The sequence below is a fragment of the Vombatus ursinus genome, unplaced genomic scaffold (genome assembly GCF_900497805.2).
Source record: "Vombatus ursinus unplaced genomic scaffold, bare-nosed wombat genome assembly UNPS02000546.1, whole genome shotgun sequence".
NCBI classification, from domain to species: Eukaryota; Metazoa; Chordata; class Mammalia; order Diprotodontia; family Vombatidae; genus Vombatus; species Vombatus ursinus.
In genome coordinates this window covers 308217-326218 of record NW_020940324.1, presented here as the reverse complement: position 1 = coordinate 326218, position 18002 = coordinate 308217, and the positions used below count along the sequence as shown (strand labels likewise).

The window sequence follows — 18002 nt, the reverse complement described above, 5'->3', positions numbered from 1 at the left end:
ATTGTGAAGTAGTAGGAAAATATTTGGAGGTTAACTTGTATGTTTTTAATGATGACAGCGAGTGAATAGGAGAGAGCTGTGAAGATGCTAATGCTTGTAGTCTCATGTTGGCGAGAGCCACCTCAGCTCATCGCCAGTTAACTTGATAGTTTCTGTGGTTCTGGTTCCCTTTCAAGCTTCCAGGGGAGATGGCCTGAACTGAATGGTTGAAGTTTATTCATAGTAAATTGAATAAATGGCCTGGTAAGCAAACAGCATACATGAGATTAAGAAGCATGATGACAATGGGCACACCTAAAGACATTTCATTCAAGTAGTCTGTTTCCGTGTGGCAGTTCCTTATGCTTTCTCCCATTCGTCTTTGGAAATCATTCTGGTGCCCTTTGGGTGGTTTATCCATGCTGTTGCCCATAAGAGTTGGAAGATTGTTTTACTTACATGACAGTGGACCAAGACTAATTGACTCATTTGGCCCCCAGAGGGCCAGTTGCATAATCTGTGTTAATGTATTTGATTATATGCATGGAAGAATGGCGTTCTCAGCATGCAGTTGGTCAGTATGGTTTACAGACACGCTGCTTGTAATTTTTTTTTCCTTCTGTTTTGCACTCATGGACCCAAAGCTTTGTGCTATGTTTGATCGCATGTAGAAATTAAGAATTCTGAAGCTAGTAAGGTTGTGTCTAAAATTAAATAGTAAGCATCATTGAAAGTGTTTTAAAGTAATGGAAATTACTTAACAGCCTTAGTATAAGTTTTTTATAGGAAAACGGGCTTTTAACCATTATCATTTGCATGGCACTGGGAAGACTTAAATTTCTTCCCTCAGCTGCAGCCAGGGAACAGTAGGCTGTGTACTGGTTTTATATTGGTTTCTTCTCTTTAATTTTCAGGACTCTCCGTTCCAAATGTTCACGGAGCCCTTGCTCCGCTTGCGATTCCATCAGCTGCTGCTGCTGCGGCTGCAGCCGGGCGAATTGCCATTCCTGGCCTCACAGGGGCAGGGAATTCTGTCTTGCTGGTTAGCAACTTGAATCCAGAGGTTAGTGGAGCTTTGTTATCCCCTTTTATTCCTGTCAACTCTTCACTTTCACTTTCTGGAATTTTTCACCTTATCTTAAATCTCATTGCCTTTAAGGAAGCATCCAAACTAGAAAAGCTAGTAGGGTTGGTCCTGCTCATCTAAGCAGTAATTTCCTTAGAAATGGAGTATATCACAAAACCCTGTATAATTCATTTTCATGATTCTAAAGAAGGGAATCTTGAGTCTTAATTCTCTTTAATTTTCCAACTGGTGATGGTTGAGTTCTCTCAATTAAACAAACTTCTTTTTCATTACAATACTGTTTTTTAAAAGTAACATTAAATTATGAAGAGAGTCTGTTCTGCCCTCTACTCTCTGTAAATGTCTTTAAACCTTGCCAGCTTGGCTTTTGTGTACTCCTGCCATGTTTTTCCCCCTCTGGCCATTTGCTCACATTTATTTTCCTTTCCGAAGATTGCTTGAAGTTTTCTTATTCTCCCCTAACACCTTGAAATTTACATTTTCAATTCTATAATTTTACTAAGAGTTGAAATATTTTTTGTTTTTCAATGAAGGCAATCTTTAAAAAACAAAACTGAGATGAAAGCCAAATGATGCAGTCTAAGCAAACTTGGTTATTTGGTGGCTTTCTGTCCAAATAAAACTTTGGATGGGAAGTATTAAAAATTTCCATTAGCACTAGGGGAAAAGACCTGGAATAGGCGATACTTGAAAGATAGACTGCATGTGAAAGCAAATGTATTAATTTTATGTCAGATTAATATATTGCCTCAAAGAGCTTGGATGAGACAGTAATGCTCAAAATATTTAACTCTTGATGGGATTAACATTTAATCAGTATTTCAGACCATTCTTTTCATCTGTCTGACACTCTTGATACTGTTTTCCATAAGGCATGAGATAGGGCAGTTTCTCTCTCTGAAGGGACACGCCTTCCCCCCTTAGACTTCCTCCTTCCCCCTTTTCTGACTGGGATCGTAATCATCATGGCTTTATGCACACTCTAGGGTATGGAGTAGAAACAATTTTAGAATAATTAGGAGGGATAGGATTCCTCATTAATAAATGATTGAAATTCATTGTTCCTGGTCAGTTACTTGCTTCAGTGCTAGATTGGGTTAAATATCTGAGTCCAATCTGCTGATAGAAGATTCAAGCAGCTACTTTTTAGTGAAAGGAACATTGACTATGTCATGCCTTTTTACATTTTTGATGAGTTCTTTACTATCCATCCAGCTTATCTTTGAGCTAGAAAGACTGATACTTGTAGTGAAGCTGTAAACTAACAGACTTGAACCTTGTCATTCATTGCTTGTGTAATCAATGTTTTTAGAAACTTATCTTTGTAACCAGTTAGTAAGAGACAATGTTTTTGTGGAGTGAGTTTAATGATGTAGGTGAAACTTAATGGGAACCTAAACTAAAAAAATTAAGCTAAAATGAAGTATCAGAAAGGGGACTAGTTACCTCTTTCTCTCCTATCCCCGCCTTTTCCCTATAACTCAAACTTGGCCTGTTAATGGGATCATCTTAGAACTGAAATTGCTTATCTAGTGACCTGATTAAAGCTTTGTACTCCGGGGGAGCTAAAGGAAGAGCAAGCTATAGTGCTTACTTGTTAATTGATGACTCCAGTTTTTCTCAGCTTGCATTGTACAGTTGGTACATTCAAAATCTTAAATAGTACTGCTGTTATAAAACAGTGTGTTCTTTCAGAATCAGACCACAAGAAGCCAGATTTATAGCAGAAATTGTTTTTTAGGCCACTTTTATGAAAACAGTTTTGGCATTTTGGAAGTCACTCTGCACCAATATTGTTTCTTTTCCTCTGTGTATATCAAGTAAAGATACTTTTCTTTATCATTGTGTTCCACTAGGAAAAACCTAATAACTTTCTGTAAACAAGTATTGTATAGAGTATTCTATATCTTACTGATGGAACACTACATATTTCCTTATGTATTTACTGACCTGTGTTTTTTGCTACTTTTTTTCTTTTCTCCCCTTCCCCTTTTCCCAATTTTTTTTTCCTACCCTTGATCCGGAATTTCTTTGCCAACTGACTGCACGGTACTTCTGCTTCCTGTTGTTGCTTGAAACAAACAAAACAAAACAAAACAAAACACACAATAAAAATTCCCCTTCCAAAAAACCCTGCTCTTCGGAAACCAACCTGCCCTTCAATATTAACCATCTTGAAAACTTCATCATCCATCAACCAATTTCGCCATTTCCTGCGGGGACTGCCCTTCCTCGTGGTGGACGATTTGTGCAACCTCCGCTCTCCCCTTCGATTCCTTACCTTCTCCCCTGTCCCTCCGCTGCCTTGCTCTGCTGTTCTCTAAAGAGAGTTACACCCCAATGCCTCTTTATTCTTTTCGGTATGTTATTATTCACACTTTTTATTACTTTGTTTTCATTTATTTGAGATTACTTTTGATGCCTCAAATGTCCAGTTGTTTGCAGTTTGCCATTTTGAATGCATAATTTCATTTGTATAATCATAGTTTGCCTTTTATGTTTATTTTACTGTGATCCCTTAGATGTGCATGGTTTACTCCTTTGCATGTCTTTAAGAGAACTATATTGGTAGCATGCTAGATTGACAGTTCTTTGGTAGTTAGGCTTACATTTTAATTTACTATAATCCAGTATTCCACAATTCTGCTACATATAGGTTTCTACAACTAGCAGAATACATAGCAAAGTTTATTGAAATGAGACTCGTCATATTGTGAATGGGATTTTCTTTTGGGGTTTTTATTTTCCTTTTTGGGCTAATTCATAGAAATTGTAGTTATGTTTTTCCTGGCCTGTTAATTACCTAAGGATTGTCTTGTTTCCCGAATTTTTGAAGGCGTTTATGGTGATGTCCAGCGAGTGAAGATCTTATTCAATAAGAAAGAGAATGCCTTGGTTCAGATGGCAGATGGAAACCAAGCCCAGCTTGGTAAGGCTGCTTCATTCATTGTCCTCATAATCTGGAAACCCTCAGAAATGGACTCTTATTTTATAACTGGAAGGATGGGGAAGAGTTGCTTTAGCCAAGGTGGCATAGTGTAGACCTGGTCTTCTATTTTATGTGGTCTTATTGAAGGGCTTTCTGAAAATTTAAATCACGACTTAAGAAATTCAAGTCACTAGTTAGTGTAATGACTAAATTTCCTTGAATTTTCATGTAAAAACTGATTGTAAAGTAAGATATTTTGAAATAACCTTATTTTTATTGGACAATGATCACAATCAGTACTGTAAAGTTAGAGCAGGATTCTTCTGTCATAGGCCAAGCTTAGTGAGTTTCTTCAAAAGGTACTAAAAAGCATTTCCATATTGGAAACAAAGTGAGGTGCCCAAACAACCTATTCTCATCTCACCCTTTTTCCAGCTATGAGCCATCTAAATGGACAGAAACTTCACGGTAAGCCAATCAGAATCACTCTTTCCAAGCACCAGACAGTTCAACTTCCCCGTGAAGGACAAGAAGACCAAGGCTTGACTAAAGACTATGGAAACTCACCCCTCCACCGTTTCAAGAAACCAGGCTCCAAAAACTTTCAAAATATCTTCCCTCCATCCGCTACCCTGCACCTTTCTAATATACCGTAAGTATACACCAATATTTGTTGGAATGTCTTGAGTGTCTATCCAGTGCCTTGTGTTGGGAAGGTGGTTACAGAAGTTTCTCAAAACAGCATTTATATGTGTGTAAGTTACTTCTTTGGATGTCTTTAAGAGAAATATATTGGTTGCATGCTAGATTGACAGTTCTCTGGTAGTTAGGCTTACATTTTAATTTACTATAATCCAGTATTCCACAATTCTGCTACATAGAGGTTTCTACAACTAGCAGAATACATAGTAAAGTTCATTGAAATAAGACTAGGCATATTGTGAATGGGATTTTCTTTTGTTTTCTATTTTCCTTTTTGGGCTAATTCATAGAAGTTTGTACATGAAAAGATGACTAAACTATGGTTTATTTAGGAATAGCTTCTCCATGAGGGAAGGATCTGTAATACAAGAATAGGAGGCAGTTCAGTTTGGAAAACTTGTGAACTTGAGAGCATCATTGTGAAGATGGTTGATATATGCATTTAGAAACACACCAGAAATTTAGTTTTAATTTGTTCATCAATAATCTAAGTTGTTTTGAAGGTATGGAAGGCAGAAAAGCAGCATTCTGTTTACAAAACAACCATTATACTACCACCAGGTGATTAAGAATAGTCTTAGTAGAAGTTAAGGAAATGCCTTTTGCAGAACTTGGTAGTTTTGTTGGAAGCATGTTTCTAATTAGTGGTCTTCTACTAAAGTCTTGTTTTGTGGAGGATAGTCTCACCTTCCATCAGGGGAGGGCTTGAGGAGAATGTAGACTTTGTGTCTGACTAGGTGAATAAAGCACAATATTAATTACCAGTGTCCCAGCCAACCCAAGCAAAGGGTTCTGTTCCCTCTTGGTCCTTTGTTTCCTCTAGTAGAGTTAAAGAAAAGCAGCATGGCTCAGTGGATAGTGAGCAGCTAAGAGGCCATATCCAGTCTCCTGCTTCCTGGCTGCATAACCTTGGACAAGTCAGTTAGTCTTCAGAATTGGGGTCAACTCTTCAAGATTGTTTGGACTCATTGGAAGACTTGGGTTTGTTGTACTATCACAATCCCAGGTCCCGGGCAAAATAACACATGATTTGTTGCTACAAGGGGCATTTATAGGGGTGTAGAAATTGAATTTAATGTAAGGAAGAACTTGCTTAACAGACCAGGTTAGCCAAAGTGTAATTTACTTTGGGGGGGTGGGGAGTTAAATGAGAAACTGGCCATCTGTCAAGGATGGGAGATTAATTCTCTACTTCTCTCTTCAGTATTTATTTTCCTTCCAAGATAGAGGCTGGGGGCAGCTAGGTGGCACAGTGGGTAGAGCACTGGCCCTAAAGTCAGGAGGACCTGAGTTCAAATCTGGTCTCAGACCAAACACTTGACACTTACTAGCTGTGTGACCCTGGGCAAGTCACTTAACCCCAATTGCCTTTAAAAAAAATTAAATTAAAAAAAATTAAAACCAAGATAGAGGCTGGTAATGAAGTTAAAGGTAGCAAATGATAAAGCATCTTACTCTTTTTCACTTTTAGGCCTTCTATATCTGAAGACGACCTTAAGATGTTGTTCTCAAGTAATGGGGGAATGGTCAAAGGATTCAAGTTCTTCCAGTAAGTAAACATATTAAAATTACTCCTTCAAATTAGAAATTAGTATATTGGGAGGAAAACACAATAGGGAAGTTGTAATCATTTGGATTCCTAAAATAACAGCCCAAAGAAAGCACAGTGGATGAGTACTGGACCTGGAGTTAAGGAAGACCTGAATTCAAATCCAGTCTCAGATACTTACTAGCTGGGCGTCCCTGGGCAAGTCACTTCTCAGTATCCTCATCCATGACAAACCACACTAGTATTTTTGCCTGGAAGACCCCAAATGGGGTCACCAAGGATTTGACATGATTGAAAATCATTGAACAACAAAAGCTTTCCTGAACTCTCTAATTGTTAGAATAAAAGCAAGCTATTAAGTGCTCACCTGTCGCAGGCACTGTCACATGTTCCTGAAGAGAATCTGCTACTTTCCTAACATTTTTAAAAGTGAAGCATTTGGGTTTTGTTTTGTCTTGGCAGGAAGGACCGGAAGATGGCTCTGATCCAGATGGGCTCAGTGGAAGAGGCCATTCAGTCCCTTATTGACCTTCATAACCATGACCTTGGAGAAAACCACCACCTTCGTGTGTCCTTCTCAAAGTCTACCATTTAAAATTTGGGAAGGCGCAAGACAGAATGAACCTGACTGACGAGAACCCTAGGGTTTCAGCCTGGTCAGGCTGAGCACCTGGGATCACTTCCATCATTCCAGATTTAAAAAAGCCACTTTAAAAGCAGCTGAAGTGACCTTAAAAAGACCAGAGATTTTATTTTTTTAAGTGAATCAGTTTACCTGTTTTTAAAAAAATTAAATCTAATTCACATTGTTAACCTTGCGGTGGTGGGATAACAATCTTGGTGACTGTACAAAAGCTACATGATGAAAAATCACAAGTTAAGTTTACGCTTTTTTGGAAATTGCTCTGGGAATTTTCTCCCCATCCCCTTAAAAGAATCCTAACAAATTTATCAGGTTTCACATTGATGCCTTTTAATTTTCTTTACCCAGTCAAGCCTTTAAAGACCCCAAACCACTGTGTGATCACTCTGTCGCCTGAGAGTCAGGATCTTGCAAAGTATTGGATGGGTTCCCTAACCCATCCAGTCCTGGGTTTTAGGATCATGCTCCTAATCCTGGATTCTGCTATCCTGTGCCTTAAACTTTTTTTTTTCTTTTGAGAGAGTGGGGAAGCAGGGAACTACCATGATACATCAACAGAAAGATAGGTTTTGAGCTTGGAGCATTGAAGGGGATGAGAAACTCATTCTGCTCAGAGCAGATGAGAAGTTGGCCAAGTGGATAAAGAAAATATTGGGCATTGTCTCTACTGTCCCGTGAATTGTCTCATAATCTGCATAGTATCATGTATCTTTCCAATGTGTCTCCATCAGTATTCTGTTTCCAGCAGAAGTCAGTGGGGTTGGTTAGAAACATTCAATTGACCAAGAAAATAGGTCTGAGCAAGTCAATTTCCCTTGTCATATATTTTTATTCCAGTGTTGACAGCAGTTGAGCCCCTGCCTTCTGTGACTTGATCAAGTTTATTATACTTTCTTCATTGATTGAACCATTTTGAAGATTAATCAGCATGAATTTTTCCAAATTTGTAGGTGCATTTAATGATTCTTGGGATTTCTTTTGTAGGGTAAAGCCCCCCTAAGTTAGTGATATGTTAAACTGAGGCATATTTATGACTCCAGTTTGATCTTTATTGAGACCAAGTAGTTCCTACCATCCTCCCTGTTGCTTGTCTTCAGCATTTGTTTGAATCCTTGTATTATACTTTTGATGCAGTTTGCTGTCATCTGTGCCTAGCAATATTCCAGTTGACCAAATATTCTAATCTTTTTTTTTTCATTTATATGCAAAAGATAGTTTAAGTAACTTTTATAGAAGAGGATTAAAAATGGTATAAGTGTAATCTAAATTTACTCTTGTGGTATTACCCTTGTATACTGTGCTTTTATTTTATTCTTTGGTAATTAAGTGAAATTGTAGGGCAGGAATTTAGTTTTGATTTATCAAGCTGCGGTCATGGCTGTGAGATTGATCAGTAAAGGGAAACTAATTGGATTGAAAGATAGATTGGGCCTTGAAGTAGATGTAAATGTTCAAAGCAGCAAATAGTAGTGGCTTATGAAGAGTTGGATTGAGTGAATGGACCCAGGCTAAAGTTCTCTCTCTCCTCTCTCTCTCTTTTTTAAACCCACCCCCTCAGATTCAGAACTTAGGGAAGAAACATCTGTAATTCTGCAGCAGATGAGTACATCTAGTGGGCTGAGCCAACTTGTACTATGTTCAGGTGGCTTTAGTATATGGTCTTCGCTTCTCCCCATACCATTCTGCCTTCTATTTTCACAAAATCCAATGTTGCCTTATATCTTTATTTAACCTTTAACCTGTTTATCTGCAAAACAGATCTCTTAATACGTTTTTCAGGGTTTTTTTCTGCAAATTGTGGACCAAAGTTTTTTTTTTTGTTGTTTTTTGTTTTTTAATTGCCTTTTAGTGCTGGTAGTCATGATATCCCGAAACTCTTGGCTGGCCCAGCACTGAAGATCTGAAGTCTTAAAACTTTTTTAGTTCCTCCCTGAACTCATGTGGGTGTGAACTGTGCTGGAGGGAAGGATGTGATAGTTGAGTGAGAGTTTGTCTTGGGTGCTGGCATAAAATGTGGGTAGTAGTTGTCTCTTTCCATCTTGCTGGTAGGAAGGAGTGGGGTATGAAATTGGCTGTAAGAGCTGTGATGTTTTATTGTGACAGCCTTGAAAAAATTGTTCTTAAATCCCCTGTGCTGGTTTAGCTCAAAAAATTTCCCCCAGGAGCAACCAAGTCATCTTTGCTAACTGATTTTTGCAGGAATCTGTATTTCAGTTTTGTGTGTTTGTTATTCCTTGCTCCGTCTCCCACCTCTTTACTCCCCCCTCCCCCAGTAACTACTTGGGATAAAGTCTTCTGCCTTCCTAAGGGGGAAAACTTGATTGAACTGTTTTTTTCCAACCCTCCTCATCCTACTCCCAAGCGATTTCATGTGAACCCAAGTGCGCAGCTGGGGACAAGCTCTCAGACCTCATTTGGCTTTACTATAGGCTGTTTGTTGGAATTCAAGTGAGGAGGTTGGCCTTTATATTGTTTTTTTGGTTTTCTGTTGAAATAACTGACCCAGCAATCAGGCAGGGTTTTTTGTTTTTGTTTTTGTTTTTTTTTTGCCAGATAGCAAGTGAATCTGTTGCAAGCCCAGCACCCAGGCGACTGCGGGTCTGTCTTTTGGATCCCTGTGTTTGCATGTAAAGAATGTGAGTAACAAAGGGTGTACATATTTATAATTTTTTATACCTGTTGTAAGACATGAGGGGGCAGCAAAACCCAGTTTTTTTAATGGTGAACAGATGTATTGTATATTTTGATAACAGCTATTCCAGGTTCAGTATTGTGAAAGTGGGGGGAGGGTGACCACAAACAAATTCCATTGCCTGTTTAAGAGAATGTTTGTAATGCGAAAAGAATTGAATTAAAACTATTTTATAACAAACTTTGTACCTTCCTGTAGCTCTATTATTTACTGTTGGGATTGTAGAAAGCAGTTATTGGCCAGTCTGTACTTTGTGGTTCAATAAATTTCTTCCATATTCTTTGCTTCTGATTTTCCTATCTTTTTATTGTGCTTGTTTTTGTTTTGTTTGTTTTGTTTTTTACTACTGTTCTTCCTCTTAAATGTAAATCCAGCTGCCTCCCACTTAGTTTAGTGGATTTTTTTAGAAACTGTTTTCTGACATTACAGTTTTATGGTCAAAGGGAAGAGTGCACATATAACTTCACTCCCTCCTTTTCTGCTGAGCCTGATTCTGCCTGAGTGCCACCAACTTTGCAGTACCCTCATGTGACAAATCAGGCTCAGAGTCATGAATTAATAAGAGTAGATTTTTAACTGACCTGTCCATCTAACACCTCTTAGGCTTCCTGATACATATGTCTTAAAAGTGTTTAAAAATAAACTAACACATTAGCAACACTGTATGATTTGGAAGAAAGGATTCTGGACCTGGCACCAGATGACCAGCCTGGCTTGGGTACTAGTCCTCTGTACTATTTCTGATATTCGTCCCACCTCTTCCCTTCCATGTCTGGAATGAACCTTTCTAAGGAAGGAAAATGTTTATGCTTGTTTATTTATTTATTTATTTTTTGTTCTTGAGCTTCATATTAGAGATATTAATGTTATTGGAGGGTTTTTTTTAACAGAAATTTTCAAGCATAATATGTGAGACTATTGCATGTTGCTTCTGTAGCTCCAAATGAGTGAGTGTTCGTGGGCCCCATCCATGGTGCCATTTTGTTCTTAGGTGACCAAGCAATAGTAATAGCTACAGGGTACTTTTTCTCCAGACTTAAGGCCCCTCTTTGCCCTTTATTTCCTTATGCTGTCAGCATTGCTTTGTCCTATCCTCTACAGAAGTCCCTGGTACCAAAAAGTCAGAGGGAGTGGTGAGAGTTGGTAGGGGAAGAAAAACTTCCCCAGAATATGAATAGGCCTAGTTAGTTTTCCCCCAGGCTTTTCCCAGTCTCCATTCTTATGATGGATTTTCCTTGCTCTTCCCATATCCTGGAATTCAAGCTGTGGAGTAAACATCTTTTTCTAGATAGTCTTGCCCAGTTTGGTAACACCCCCCCCCCCCCCCCCCCCCCCCAACAAGAGCCAGAGTGAGGGTCTTTCCGTCAGCCTTAGATTCTGGCTCCTAATATAGAAGGAAGAATCTTCACTGAGCAGCCACAAATTTCACATTCTATGGAAGTCAGTACTTACAAAATATATTCACTTATCCAATGTCACACACATAGCAAAATCCACCAGCAGCGGTTGAATTTGCTTGGCTAATAATATTAAGTGGGTAGTGTTCTTAAAGAATAAGAACTTCACAAGGCTACAGAAGTTAAAGGTGGAAACTGGGGTCTCCTTGTAGTGGGAAGATAAGATTGCAACAGGTAACTAAACACAACAGTGTGTAAAATACTGTGGGGTGTAAGAGTCAGGGAAAGCCTTTAGAAGAGAAGACATGGCATGGACTTATAAAGGTTGGGTGGGGGGAAGATTCCAACAGGTCAAAAGAAGAATTTATAGGCAGGCGCATTGGCAAAGGTGGCTACTAAGTTTAGAAAGCCAAGGTTTAATTCCCTATCTTAGCATATTACTTGTGTCACTCAAACTATATGCAATTCTGCATGTCATTTAATTTCATTAAATTCTTAAGCGTGATGGGGACCCTGTATTGGGTGTTATGAATACTGGGATAAAGGGAAGGGGCTAGTTTGTAAAGGCTTAAATATTAAGAAGTATGTGTAAAGTCAGTTAATGGAGTCCCCTATTCTATTCAGTAGGGGTGATACGATCCGACATGATTCTGGAAAATCACAAAGCTATTGTTGAAACAGATGAGGCTGGGATACCAATTAAAAGATTATTGTAATAAACCAGGTTTCTTCAAACTTTCAGTCTGGAGGTCTCTGAGCAGAGGTGGAAAGGTCAGTGTGTTTGGTGGAGGGGTTGTTGGCTAGGGATACAGCTTCGCTAGAGAACAAGGAAGCAAATAAGCATTTATTAAGTGCCTACTGTGTTCCAGGCCCTTAAACTCGAAGCAAAAACGAAAGCAGTGTGGAACTGAACAAAAATCGTGCGTCTGTTCTGTGCTTGGTGCTGGGCATCCAAAGACTAAAGGAACGAATAATCCCTTTCCTGAAAGCACAGGTTCTCTCCAGTTCAGCTGGGAGAAATAAAAGTAGATCAGATGGGATTTGGACTTGGTTAACAAAAGGGAGTTACTAGAACACTACTGAACTAATTAATAAAACAAAGCTGATTTTATGAAAAAAACCAATAAAATAGATAAACCTTTGGTTAATTAAAAAAAAGAGAACCAAATTACTAGTATCAAATGAAAACGGTGAATCCACCACCAAGGAAGAGGAAATAATTAGGAACTATTGCCCTACTGTGTGCCAATAAATTTGGCAATCTTAGTGAAGTGAATGAATATAAAAATATAAGTTGCCCAGATTAATAGAAGAGGAAATAAAATACTTAACCTCATCTCAGAAAAAGAAATTGAACAAACCATTGAACTCCCTAGGAAAATATCTCCAAAGGCCAGATAGATATAAAAGCAAATTCTATCAAACATTTAAAGAATGATTAATTCCAATACTATATAGACTATTTTGGAAAATAGGTGGAGTCTTACCAGATCAGATTCTTTTTATGATACAAATATGGTGTTGATACTAAACCAGGAAGAGTCAAAACAGAAAAAATTATAGACCAATTTCCCTAATGACTATGGATGCAAAAATTTTATTTTTAATTTTTTTTTTTATTTTTAGGCAATTGGGGTTAAGTGACTTGCCCAGGGTCACACAGCTATCAAGTATCAAATGTTTGGGCTGAGGCCGGGTTTGAACTCAGGTCCTCCAGACTTCAGGGCCAGTGCTCTATCTACTGTGCCACTTAGCTGTGCCAATGCAAAAATTTTAAATAAAATATTAGCAAATAGGTTACAGAAAACTTATCACAAGAATAATGCACCATGAGCAGGTAGGATTTACATTAGGAATGCAGGGCTGGTTCAATATTAGGAAAACTATCAGCATACTTGATCATAACAAAACTGACAGAAACCACATGATCATCTCATTAGATGCAGAAAAAGCTTTTGACAAAATACAACATCCATTCCTATTAAACACTAGAGAGCATGGAGTCTTCCTTAATAAGTAGCATCTACCTAAAACTTTGAGCAAGCATCATATGTGATGGGGATAAGCTAGAAGCATTTCCAGTATGATCGGGAAGGGGGATGTGTAACAAGGATATCTGTTACCACCAGTGTTCAATATCAAACTGGAAATATTTTAGTAATAAGAGAAGAAAAAGAAATAGAAGGTATTAGAATAGGCAAAGAAGAAACAAAACTTTGTAGATGTTATGAAATACTTAGAGAATCCTAGAGAATCAAGTAAAAAACTACTTGAAATAATAAACAACTTTAGCAAAGTTTGTATTGTCAACTATGTCCCATGCACTGGGGATACAGAAAGAAGCAAAAGATAGTCCCTGCCCTAAGGGAGTTCACAGTCTATTGGAGACAAGCAACAATTATGTACAAGCAAGCTATATATAGTATAAATAGGAAATAATTTTAACGGAGGACTCTCGAATTAATAAGGTTTGGGAAAGCCTTCTTGTAGAGATAGGATTTTAGTTGGGACTTGAGAGAAGGCAGAAGGCAGATAGGGGGAGCATTCCAGGTGTGGGGGACAGCCAGTGAAAATACCTTCCTTAAGGGGAGTGTCTAAAAGTTTTAAGGAATAGCCAGGAGGCAGGTGTCACTGGATTGAATAGGAAGAGGGTGTAAGAATACAGGAAAGATCCAGGGGAGGAATCAGTTATGAGGGGCTTTGAATGCCAAAACAGGATTTTATATTTGATCCTGGTGGTGGTTGGGAGCCACTGGGTGGGGGAGTTGACATGGTCAGATCTGTGCTTTAGGAAAATCACTTTGGTGGCTGAGTAGAGTATGGACTTGAGGCAGCCGGGCACCCCAGCAGCTGCTAGCAATAGTCCAAGCAGTGAGGTGATGAGGGTCTGCCTTAGAATGGCTGCAATGTCAGAGGATAAAAGGGGGCATATTGGAGAGATGCTCCAGAGATAAAATTAACAGGCTTTGGCAATAGATTGGATGTGTGTGTGTGTTGCGGGGTGAGAGTTAAGCCTAAAACCTAGGTTTCCACCCTGAATGACTCTGGGTGATTGGGGACTTCCCCAAATAAGAAGTGGGGGAAGGTTTAGGGAAAAAATAATGAATTCGATTTTGGACATGTTCAGTTAAAGATGTTTATTGGACATCCATTTTGAGATGTCTGAAGGGCAAGTGGAGATGTGAGCCTGGAGGTCAGCAGAAAGTTTGGGGCAGGACAGGTAGATTTGAGAATCATCAACATAAAGATGATAAATTTATGGGAGGTCATGAGGTTGCCAAGTAGCATAGAGGGAGAAGAAAGGGGGGCACAGGACAGAACCCTGTGGAACACCCATGGTTAGAGGGCATGACCTGGATGAGGGTCCAGCAAACGAGAACAGAGAAGGATGGTTAAGAGGGGTAGGGGGAGAATCCAGAGAATGGTGCCCTGAAAATATAGAGATGAAAGGAGGAAAGAGTGATAAAGACTCGCCTATAGACAATATGGGGTTACAGTTTATTGTCTTTATGGGACCGCCATTAGTCTTTTGGATTATTTTGTAAATGGGGAAGTTGTTCAGTCTCTTTAAAACTAATTATGGGATAGCTTTCCATCAATCTGCTAATTTGTATGTTCCATGAGCACCAAGATTTCTTAGCAAAACCCTTTTTTATTGAAAGTCTTAGCAATATATTCAGACATCATACTGTCAGTTATCATATTGTCGCTGAAGTTTCAGCTTGTTTTCCATTCAAACCCACTTTGGAAAAGGAAGTGGCCAATGTCTGGCCTTCTAATGTTGTAACCAAATTGTTGTAGTCTAAGCCAAAAAAAAAAAAATTTAGATACATTTGCCTAGAGAGATCTAAGTCCAAGATTCTGTCTCTGACTTCTGAAGTTTAAAACAAAAACAAAGTGAAATATACTTCTCTTTTGTTTGCTCTGAATCTTCAACAAGAGCAACAGGGCTCAGAGCAAATGCCACAGTTTTAAATCTCTTCTGTCCCAGGGAGGGAAGTCTTATTATCTCTCTGCCACAATTGTGTGGTGATACAGCCTAGTAACTAGAAATGTAATGGCTAAGTACATTTATTATACTTAAAGAAAAAGTAAATAGAAAAGCTTAAATAAATTCAAGAAATGGAAATTTAGGAAACACGTACATGCTCTTCATGGAAAGGAGAAGCAAAAGAGAAGAAGGGAGAGGGGAGGGATTAGACACCAGCTTTGGGTCTATCCATCTGGGTGAGCCTTGCAAAAACAGGATTTGCCCAAACATGCCTTGTGGCCTTGGAGTCTGGTATTGGCAACCTCATTGCTGTATCTCTATTCCTGCTTCCATGGTGATTGCTCTCCATGGCTTTTGCTTTCTTGGTCTCCAACCAAGCTGTTTGTTTGGGCTGATTCCTCCTATGCACTTTTGTTCTCCTACTGGTCCACTTTCCTGGTTCTCTGCAGCATATCTCCTTCAAGCTGGGAGGCAAGTTATCTCAGCCCCTTTCTGCCAGTTTTTTCTTCAGGGTAGAATTCCAGAAGATAGAGTACGAGGGGTATGTTGACTGTTCTGTCTGCCGTTGGACCTTATTTCTAATGTCCTGTTGCAAGACTAAAATGCCACCTTAAAGACTCTTATCCCACCAGGTATCTGTTGGGTATACATGAAAATCATACAGGATTCTTTGAAAGATGTTAAACAATGGAGATAATTTTTTTCAACAACTCTGATTACTAACAATAAGCAAGGTATGAAATAGGGAAATGTACTTGCCAAGAGTGTTTGCACAATCATGGATAAAGTCCAGCACAGAGTCCAAATGGGAAAGGGATTTCCAGTGGCAAGCTCCTTCACATTCTCTTTTTGTGGATGGCACTATACTGATATATAAAGCCCTAGAACATGGCTGAGCCTCCTAATTGAGATCCATAATTTCTCAAGAACTCATTCAGTCCTAACTATCATTGGAAAACACAAATGGACAAAGAATGTCCATTGTACAGACTATGATATGCAACTGAATGGACAACCCAGAGATTTGATGTCTTTTATATATATACTTGGGATGGACACCAGGGCAGGACTGTGAACTAGACAGTGAATGAGTCTTAGAAATGAACAGGAAGAGCAAAGCAGATTGGAAAAATGGTTCAGTACTTCTAATGACCTCAAGCTTCTTTGTCAAAGAAACAAATTCCCGCATTTTTTAATGGTTGATATTTCCTTGATGTTGTTTGTGTGACCCTGGGCAAGTCTCTTAATCTCTTTGCTTCCTCCCAAACAACTCTAGACTATGAATTTCATGGAGGCTATGTGAAGCATGAATTGCAGTATCCAAAGAATGAAAGCTGAATGTAGCCTAAAGGGCAATGGGAAGGTCTATAGTGGGCAAGAAAAGAATGCAACGTTACTCATGAAGAAATGACCAGTAGCTCTAGTCACATGTTGCCAGCTACCTATTGGATATTTTGAAATGGGTACTCTGCATGCATCTCAAACTTAAGATGTCCAAATATGAAAGTATCATTCCTGCAAAGCCCTGAACTTTACTATTCCTGTAGCGGGCCCCACTATCCTTCTAATCACCCAATTTTCCAACCTCAATGTCATCCTTGATTCCTCATTCTTATTCAATACATCCAATCAATTGTGTAGTTTCTACCTCCTTTCTCTCCACTCACATACCTATCGCCCTAGTTCAAGTCTGCCCTTACCACTTCTCACCTGGATTATTGAAGTAGCATCCTAATTGGCTTCTCTGACTCAAGTCTTTCCACTCCATTCCATCTTTTTCACAGCTGCCAGTGTGCCTGAAGCCTAGGTGTGATCATGTTTCTATTCTCAATATACTACATATTGGTTCCATATTGCCTCTAGGATCAAATCTTTTTGTGCCTGTCACATTACTCTTTCCCAACTCTCTCAGTTGAATCTCCTGCATCTTATATTCCTAAGAAAATGGAGGCCATTCTCTCTGAGCTCCCTCTCCCCTTCTCATCTTTCAGCCCTTTGATATTGTAATATCCCTTTTATGCTACTCTCCCTACTTATATTTACACTGACAAGTTGAGGTCCCCAGAGGGTGATGACTACTACTACTCAGGGTTCTAAGGATAACCACAAGGGTCTGGAGTTTCTACTACTGTTTTTCATGAGCCCCCACCAATGTGCTTCTTAGTGATTATCAGTCGTATTTAATTAGCTTTTAGAAAGGATATTTACTAAGCATATATAACAAGACAGCTGTTACAAAAACATTCCCTTAAAACTAGGTTCTCCCCTTGAATATACAGGAAATCTGGGCAGACTGGGCTCAAATTTAATGCAAAGAAGTAGTAAGATAAAGTTCCAGGGAACATGCATAGATAGCAGTGGATAATATGGTTACTAACTAGTCCCTAGGGACTTTTTCTCTTTGTAGAGCTCTCAGAAAAATTCTCTGTAGTTGTAGCTCTCTAATGGGCTCCAGTCCATACCCTGCATTTCTCTTCCCCTCAGAAGGATCACATTCTGTAATGCTATGTTTTTTTTTTTTTTTAATTTGTTTGTTCTTTGCTAGGGAATGGGGTTAAGTGACTTGCCCAGGGTCACACAGCTAGTGAGTGTTTTGTGTCTGAGGCTGGATTTGAACTCAAGTCCTCCTGAATCCAGGGCCAGTGCTCTATCCACTGCCACCTAACAGCCCCAATGCTATGTTTGCTCAGTGTGACTCAGCCTCCAGTGTAGATGGTGTAGCTTACAAAGTTGTCACCTGATCAGTTGGGTGTGTGGCAGAAGAAAGAAAAACCATCTTATTCTGTATGCCAAGAGCAAGCCATTCCCTTTCAGCAGTCCTTCATTGCTGAATTTGACCCCTTGTACACTGACTAAACTGGCTTTTTTTTTTTTTAATATGGAGCCCAATGGTGTATCTGATTCTTTTAGCTAATTGGGAGGTTTCTTATGCATTGTCATTTGTATCGAAAGATTCATGTACTTTATTCCTTTCAAATTTATTAAAGACAGGTTCTAATTTAGTTTGCATTTTGAATTGATTGATTCAGTGGA

At 39.0% G+C, this 18002-nt stretch overlaps 1 protein-coding gene across 3 annotated transcripts in view; it reads left to right on the top strand.

Moving 5' to 3' along the window:
* The window catches only part of PTBP1 (polypyrimidine tract binding protein 1), a 33281-nt gene extending 23420 nt beyond the window's left edge, over nt 1–9861 (top strand). For all 3 annotated transcript variants that reach the window (XM_027858733.1, XM_027858628.1, XM_027858676.1), the window contains 6 exons: nt 894–1042; nt 3393–3426; nt 3903–3995; nt 4431–4647; nt 6169–6246; nt 6709–9861. In XM_027858733.1, coding sequence (XP_027714534.1) covers nt 894–1042; nt 3393–3426; nt 3903–3995; nt 4431–4647; nt 6169–6246; nt 6709–6841 — 704 coding nt within the window. In that variant the 3' untranslated portion in view covers nt 6842–9861. The remainder of the gene's footprint in view (nt 1–893; nt 1043–3392; nt 3427–3902; nt 3996–4430; nt 4648–6168; nt 6247–6708) is intronic.
* Nucleotides 9862–18002: the final 8141 nt, after the last annotated feature.